The 7,873-nt window shown below is 52.5% G+C and overlaps 1 protein-coding gene across 1 annotated transcript in view; it reads left to right on the top strand.

Annotated features, from left to right (window-relative positions):
- The window catches only part of LOC104284507 (neuroblast differentiation-associated protein AHNAK-like), a 19,492-nt gene that overhangs the window by 6,586 nt on the left and 5,033 nt on the right, over positions 1–7,873 (top strand). Inside the window, 10 exon segments of the mRNA XM_009882849.1 lie at positions 40–1,911; positions 1,913–2,135; positions 2,239–2,453; positions 2,557–2,886; positions 2,888–3,211; positions 3,213–3,538; positions 3,540–3,855; positions 3,908–4,132; positions 4,188–4,782; positions 4,945–7,743. Coding sequence (XP_009881151.1) covers positions 40–1,911; positions 1,913–2,135; positions 2,239–2,453; positions 2,557–2,886; positions 2,888–3,211; positions 3,213–3,538; positions 3,540–3,855; positions 3,908–4,132; positions 4,188–4,782; positions 4,945–7,743 — 7,225 coding nt within the window.

The following is a 7,873-nucleotide window of genomic DNA, read 5'->3' as shown; positions in this document are numbered from 1 at the left end:
GACCTGAAGGGCCCCGAAATTGATATCAAAGGCCCCAAGGTCGATGTTGACCTTCCTGACGTTGAGCTGGAAGGGCCAGAGGGGAAGCTGAAGGGCCCCAAGTTCAAGATGCCGGACATGCACATCAAGGCCCCCAAGTTCTCCATGCCCGACGTCGACTTCAATCTGAAGGGCCCCAAAGTGAAGGGGGATGTGGACGTGTCTGTCCCCAAGCTGGAGGGTGACCTGAAGGGTCCTGAGGTTGACATCAAGGGTCCCAAAGTTGACATTGAGGCACCTGACGTGGACATTCACGGCCCAGAGGGAAAATTCAAAATGCCCAAGTTCAAGATGCCCAAATTTGGCATGCCGGGGCTGAAAGGAGAAGGCCCTGAAGTTGATGTCAACCTCCCAAAAGCGGACATTGATGTTTCTGTCCCAAAGGTAGATATCGAGTTGCCCAGTGCGGACATTGAATGTCCTGAAGGAAAAGTTAAAGGTCCCAAATTTAAGATGCCCGATATGCACATCAAAGCCCCCAAGATCTCCATGCCTGACATTGACTTGAACCTGAAAGGCCCCAAAGTGAAGGGAGGGGCTGACGTTTCTGTGCCAAAATTAGAGGGTGACTTGAAAGGACCCGATGTGAACATTAAAGGTCCGAAGTTGGATGTCGATGTTCCTGATATTGATGTTGAAGGTCCTGAGGGAAAATGGAAAGGACCCAAGATAAAAATGCCGGATATGCACATTAAAGCACCGAAACTTTCTATGCCTGATGTAGACCTCAACTTGAAAGGTCCCAAAGTGAAAGGAGAAATGGACGTTTCTGTGCCGAAAATAGAGGGCGATGTGAAAGTGCCGGATCTGGAACTTAAAGGGCCCAAAGTGGACATAGACGTTCCTGACGTTGACCTTGAAGGCCCCGAAGGCAAGGTAAAGGGTCCCAAATTTAAGATGCCCGACATGCATTTCAAAGCCCCCAAGATCTCCATGCCCGACTTTGATCTCAACCTCAAAGGCCCCAAAGGGAAGGGGGATGTGGACGTTTCTCTCCCCAAAATTGAGGGTGATTTGACAGGGCCGGACGTTGACATCAAAGGCCCTAAACTGGATGTTAATGTTCCCGACGTTGACCTAGAGTGTCCAGAAGCAAAGGTTAAAGGCCCCAAGTTCAAGATGCCCGAGATGCACTTCAAGACACCAAAAATCTCCATGCCCGACATAGATCTGAACCTGAAGGGTCCGAAGGTGAAGGGAGACGTGGATGTTTCTGCCCCCAAACTAGAGGGCGACTTGAAAGGCCCCGAGATAGACATCAAAGGTCCTAAACTGGACATAGACGCTCCCGATGTGGATTTTGAGGTCCCAGAGGGGAAGGTGAAAGGCCCCAAATTTAAGATGCCCGAGATGCATTTTAAGGCTCCCAAGATCTCCATGCCCGACTTTGATCTCAACCTGAAAGGCCCCAAAGGAAAGGGGGACGTGGATGTCTCCATTCCCAAGTTAGAAGGTGACCTCAAAGGGCCGGAGGTTACAGTAAAAGCTCCGAAAGTGGACATAGAGGCGCCAGATGTTGAGCTAGAATGTCCAGAAGGCAAGGTAAAGGGTCCCAAATTTAAGATGCCCGAGATGCACTTCAAGGCGCCCAAGATCTCCATGCCCGACATTGACTTGAACCTGAAGGGCCCCAAAGTGAAGGGTGGTGTGGACGTGTCTGTCCCCAAGCTGGAGGGTGCCCTGAAGGGCCCCGAGGTGGACATCAAAGGTCCCAAAGTCGACATTGAGGCACCCGATGTAGACATTCACGGCCCAGAGGGAAAATTCAAAATGCCCAAGTTCAAGATGCCCAAATTCGGGATGCCGGGGCTGAAAGGAGTAGGCCCAGAGGTGGACGTGAACCGGCCCACAGGAAACCTGGATGTTTCTGGAGGGTCCCAAATTTAAGATGCCCGAGATGCACTTCAAGGCGCCCAAGATCTCCATGCCCGACATTGACTTGAACCTGAAGGGCCCCAAAGTGAAGGGTGGTGTGGACGTGTCTGTCCCCAAGCTGGAGGGTGCCCTGAAGGGCCCCGAGGTGGACATCAAAGGTCCCAAAGTCGACATTGAGGCACCCGATGTAGACATTCACGGCCCAGAGGGAAAATTCAAAATGCCCAAGTTCAAGATGCCCAAATTCGGGATGCCGGGGCTGAAAGGAGTAGGCCCAGAGGTGGACGTGAACCGGCCCACAGGAAACCTGGATGTTTCTGGAGGGTCCCAAATTTAAGATGCCCGAGATGCACTTCAAGGCGCCCAAGATCTCCATGCCCGACATTGACTTGAACCTGAAGGGCCCCAAAGTGAAGGGTGGTGTGGACGTGTCTGTCCCCAAGCTGGAGGGTGCCCTGAAGGGCCCCGAGGTGGACATCAAAGGTCCCAAAGTCGACATTGAGGCACCCGATGTAGACATTCACGGCCCAGAGGGAAAATTCAAAATGCCCAAGTTCAAGATGCCCAAATTCGGGATGCCGGGGCTGAAAGGAGTAGGCCCAGAGGTGGACGTGAACCGGCCCACAGGAAACCTGGATGTTTCTGGAGGGTCCCAAATTTAAGATGCCCGAGATGCACTTCAAGGCGCCCAAGATCTCCATGCCCGACATTGACTTGAACCTGAAGGGCCCCAAAGTGAAGGGTGGTGTGGACGTGTCTGTCCCCAAGCTGGAGGGTGCCCTGAAGGGCCCCGAGGTGGACATCAAAGGTCCCAAAGTCGACATTGAGGCACCCGATGTAGACATTCACGGCCCAGAGGGAAAATTCAAAATGCCCAAGTTCAAGATGCCCAAATTCGGGATGCCGGGGCTGAAAGGAGTAGGCCCAGAGGTGGACGTGAACCGGCCCACAGGAAACCTGGATGTTTCTGGAGGGTCCCAAATTTAAGATGCCCGAGATGCACTTCAAGGCGCCCAAGATCTCCATGCCCGACATTGACTTGAACCTGAAGGGCCCCAAAGTGAAGGGTGGTGTGGACGTGTCTGTCCCCAAGCTGGAGGGTGCCCTGAAGGGCCCCGAGGTGGACATCAAAGGTCCCAAAGTCGACATTGAGGCACCCGATGTAGACATTCACGGCCCAGAGGGAAAATTCAAAATGCCCAAGTTCAAGATGCCCAAATTCGGGATGCCGGGGCTGAAAGGAGTAGGCCCAGAGGTGGACGTGAACCGGCCCACAGGAAACCTGGATGTTTCTGGAGGGTCCCAAATTTAAGATGCCCGAGATGCACTTCAAGGCGCCCAAGATCTCCATGCCCGACATTGACTTGAACCTGAAGGGCCCCAAAGTGAAGGGTGGTGTGGACGTGTCTGTCCCCAAGCTGGAGGGTGCCCTGAAGGGCCCCGAGGTGGACATCAAAGGTCCCAAAGTCGACATTGAGGCACCCGATGTAGACATTCACGGCCCAGAGGGAAAATTCAAAATGCCCAAGTTCAAGATGCCCAAATTCGGGATGCCGGGGCTGAAAGGAGTAGGCCCAGAGGTGGACGTGAACCGGCCCACAGGAAACCTGGATGTTTCTGGAGGGTCCCAAATTTAAGATGCCCGAGATGCACTTCAAGGCGCCCAAGATCTCCATGCCCGACATTGACTTGAACCTGAAGGGCCCCAAAGTGAAGGGTGGTGTGGACGTGTCTGTCCCCAAGCTGGAGGGTGCCCTGAAGGGCCCCGAGGTGGACATCAAAGGTCCCAAAGTCGACATTGAGGCACCCGATGTAGACATTCACGGCCCAGAGGGAAAATTCAAAATGCCCAAGTTCAAGATGCCCAAATTCGGGATGCCGGGGCTGAAAGGAGTAGGCCCAGAGGTGGACGTGAACCGGCCCACAGGAAACCTGGATGTTTCTGGAGGGTCCCAAATTTAAGATGCCCGAGATGCACTTCAAGGCGCCCAAGATCTCCATGCCCGACATTGACTTGAACCTGAAGGGCCCCAAAGTGAAGGGTGGTGTGGACGTGTCTGTCCCCAAGCTGGAGGGTGCCCTGAAGGGCCCCGAGGTGGACATCAAAGGTCCCAAAGTCGACATTGAGGCACCCGATGTAGACATTCACGGCCCAGAGGGAAAATTCAAAATGCCCAAGTTCAAGATGCCCAAATTCGGGATGCCGGGGCTGAAAGGAGTAGGCCCAGAGGTGGACGTGAACCGGCCCACAGGAAACCTGGATGTTTCTGGAGGGTCCCAAATTTAAGATGCCCGAGATGCACTTCAAGGCGCCCAAGATCTCCATGCCCGACATTGACTTGAACCTGAAGGGCCCCAAAGTGAAGGGTGGTGTGGACGTGTCTGTCCCCAAGCTGGAGGGTGCCCTGAAGGGCCCCGAGGTGGACATCAAAGGTCCCAAAGTCGACATTGAGGCCCCTGATGTGGACATTCATGGCCCAGAAGGTAAAATAAAAATACCCAAGTTCAAGATGCCCAAGTTTGGGGTGCCGGGCTTCAAAGCGGAGGGCCCAGAGGTGGACGTGAACCTGCCCACAGGAAACCTGGATGTTTCTGGTCCCAAGGTGGATATTGAAGGTCCGGAGGTGGACATTGAATGTCCTGAAGGGAAGGTGAAGGGCCCCAAGTTCAAGATGCCCGAGATGCACATCAAGGCGCCCAAGATCTCCATGCCTGATGTTGACTTCAATTTGAAGGGCCCCAAGGTAAAGGGCGGCGTGGACGTGTCTGTCCCTAAGCTGGAGGGTGACCTGAAGGGTCCTGATGTGCATATCCAAGGCCCCAAAGTCGATATTGAGGCACCTGATGTGGACATTCATGGCCCAGAAGGTAAAATAAAAATACCCAAGTTCAAGATGCCCAAATTTGGGGTGTCCGGCCTGAAAGGAGAAGGCCCAGAGGTTGATGTAAATCTACCAGAAGCCGATGTTGCTATTTCAGGTCCAAAGGTTGATGTGACTGTTCCCGACGTGGACATTGAAAGCCCAGAAGGCAAAATTAAAGGCCCCAAATTTAAGAAGCCTGAGATTCAGTTCAATGTTCCCAAAATCTCCATGCCAGATATTGACTTAAATTTGAAAGGGCCTAAAGTGAAAGCTGACATTGATCCTTCTCTTCCCAAAATTGAGGGCGAGCTGAAAGGTCCTAAGCTAGATATCAAAGGGCCGGAACTTGAGGTTGAGGGACCGAAGCTTGATCTTGAAGGAAAGACTAAGAAGTCCAGGTTTAAACTTCCAAAATTTGGCTTTTCTAGTCCTAAAGTGCAAAGCCCGGATGTGGACGTGAAACTTAAAAAACCCGACGTTGAAATGTCCGGTCCGAAAGTTGATGTTCACGCTCCAGATGTGGATGTACAGGCAAAATCGAAAGGGTCAAAATTTAAAATGCCTTTCTTGAGTATTTCGTCGCCCAAAGTTTCGATGCCGGATGTGGAGCTCAATCTGAAAGGGCATAAACTCAAAGGCGAGTTAGATGTTCCCAGCCCCAAGGTGGAAGGGGAACTGAAAGGTCCTGAGGTGGACATCAAGGGTCCCAAAGTCAACATTGAGGCACCCGACGTGGACATTCACGGGCCGGAGGGTAAACTCAAAATGCCCAAGTTCAAAATGCCTAAATTCGGTGTGTCTGGGTTGAAAGCCGAGGGGCCAGAGGTGGACATCAGCATTCCGAAAGGAGAGCTGGACGTTTCGGGTCCCAAGTTGGATATGGAAGGTGCTGGTTTGGAAATTGAAGGGCCAGAGGGGAAGGTGAAGGGCCCCCACTTCAAGATGCCAGATATGAACATCAAGGCACCCAAAATCTCGATGCCCGACATTGACCTGAACCTGAAAGGTCCCAAAGCAAAGGCAGATGTGGACGTCTCTCTTCCCCAGGTGGATCTGAAGGGCTCAGATTTGCAAGTGAAAGGACCGAAAGTGGATGTCGAGGGTCCTGACCTTGACATTGAAGGTCCCAAAGGAAAACTGAAGGGCCCCAAGTTTAAAATGCCAGAAATGAATATCAAAGCTCCCAACATCTCCATGCCGGACTTTGATTTGAATTTAAAAGGTCCCAAGTCAAAAGGAGGTGTGGATATCGATCTTTCGGGGCCAAAACTGGAAGGGGACTTGAGCATGCCCGATGTCAATATCAAAGGACCGAAGGTTGACATCGATGCACCTGAGCTGGACATTGAAGGGCCGGAAGGAAAACTGAAAGGTCCCAAGTTTAAAATGCCGGAGATGCACATAAAAGCTCCCAAAATTTCCATGCCTGAGGCCAGCTTCAACCTCAAAGGTCCCAAGCTGAAAGGAGACATAGATGTTTCTGCTCCGAAGCTAGAAGGGGATTTGAAGGCTCCTGACATCAATATTGGAGGTCCCAAAGTCGACATCGATGTGCCAGATGTGGACATTCACGGCCCAGAGGGTAAACTCAAAATGCCCAAGTTCAAGATGCCCAAATTCGGGATGCCTGGCTTCAAAGCAGAAGGCCCAGAGGTGGACGTCAACCTGCCCACAGGAAACCTGGATGTTTCTGGTCCCAAGGTGGACATTGAAGGTCCGGAGGTGGACATTGAAGGGCCAGAGGGGAAGTTGAAGGGCCCCAAGTTCAAGATGCCGGACATGCACGTCAAGGCGCCCAAGATCTCCATGCCTGACATTGACTTGAACCTGAAGGGCCCCAAAGTGAAGGGGGATGTGGATGTGTCTGTTCCCAAGTTGGAAGGTGACCTGAAAGGTCCCGAAGTGGATATAAAAGGACCCAAAGTCGACATAGATGTTCCTGATGTGGAGATTGAAGGACCAGAAGGAAAACTGAAAGGCCCCAAGTTGAAGATGCCGGAGATGCATTTTAAGGCTCCTAAAATTTCTATGCCGGACTTTGATTTGAACCTGAAAGGCCCGAAAGTGAAGGGGGATGTGGATGTGTCTATGCCGTGCGTGGAAGGTGACCTGAAAGGTCCGAAAGTTGATGTGAAAGGTCCCGAGTTGGATATTAGTGCCCCAGATGTTCAAATCGAGGGCCCAGAAGGAAAGGTAAAGGGTCCCAAATTTAAGATGCCCGACATGCATTTCAAAGCCCCCAAGATCTCCATGCCCGACTTTGATCTCAACCTCAAAGGCCCCAAAGGGAAGGGGGATGTGGAGGTTGCCCTTCCAAAAATTGAGGGCGATTTGACAGGGCCGGACATTGACATCAAAGGCCCTAAACTGGACGTAGACCTTCCCGATGTTGAGCTGGAAGGTCCTGAAGGGAAGGTGAAGGGCCCCAAGTTCAAGATGCCCGAGATGCACATCAAGGCGCCCAAGATCTCCATGCCTGACATTGACTTGAACCTGAAGGGCCCCAAAGTGAAGGGGGATGTGGATGTTTCTCTTCCCAAGCTGGAGGGTGACCTGAAGGGCCCCGAAATTGATATCAAAGGCCCCAAGGTCGATGTTGACCTTCCTGACGTTGAGCTGGAAGGGCCAGAGGGGAAGCTGAAGGGCCCCAAGTTCAAGATGCCGGACATGCACATCAAGGCCCCCAAGTTCTCCATGCCCGACGTCGACTTCAATCTGAAGGGCCCCAAAGTGAAGGGGGATGTGGATGTGTCTGTCCCCAAGCTGGAGGGTGACCTGAAGGGCCCCGAGGTGGACATCAAAGGTCCCAAAGTCGACATTGAGGCACCCGATGTGGACATTCACGGCCCAGAAGGAAAACTCAAAATGCCCAAGTTCAAGATGCCCAAATTCGGGATGCCTGGCTTCAAAGCAGAAGGCCCAGAGGTGGACGTCAACCTGCCCACAGGAAACCTGGATGTTTCTGGTCCCAAGGTGGACATTGAAGGTCCGGAGGTGGACATTGAAGGGCCAGAGGGGAAGGTAAAGGGCCCAAAGTTCAAGATGCCCGAGATGCACATCAAGGCGCCCAAGATCTCCATGCCTGATGTTGACTT

This window comes from Charadrius vociferus, unplaced genomic scaffold (assembly GCF_000708025.1).
Source record: "Charadrius vociferus isolate BGI_N301 unplaced genomic scaffold, ASM70802v2 scaffold844, whole genome shotgun sequence".
Classification (NCBI taxonomy): Eukaryota; Metazoa; Chordata; class Aves; order Charadriiformes; family Charadriidae; genus Charadrius; species Charadrius vociferus.
The sequence above is the reverse complement of the archived record's forward strand: the minus strand, read 5'-3'. Positions and strand labels throughout refer to the sequence as shown.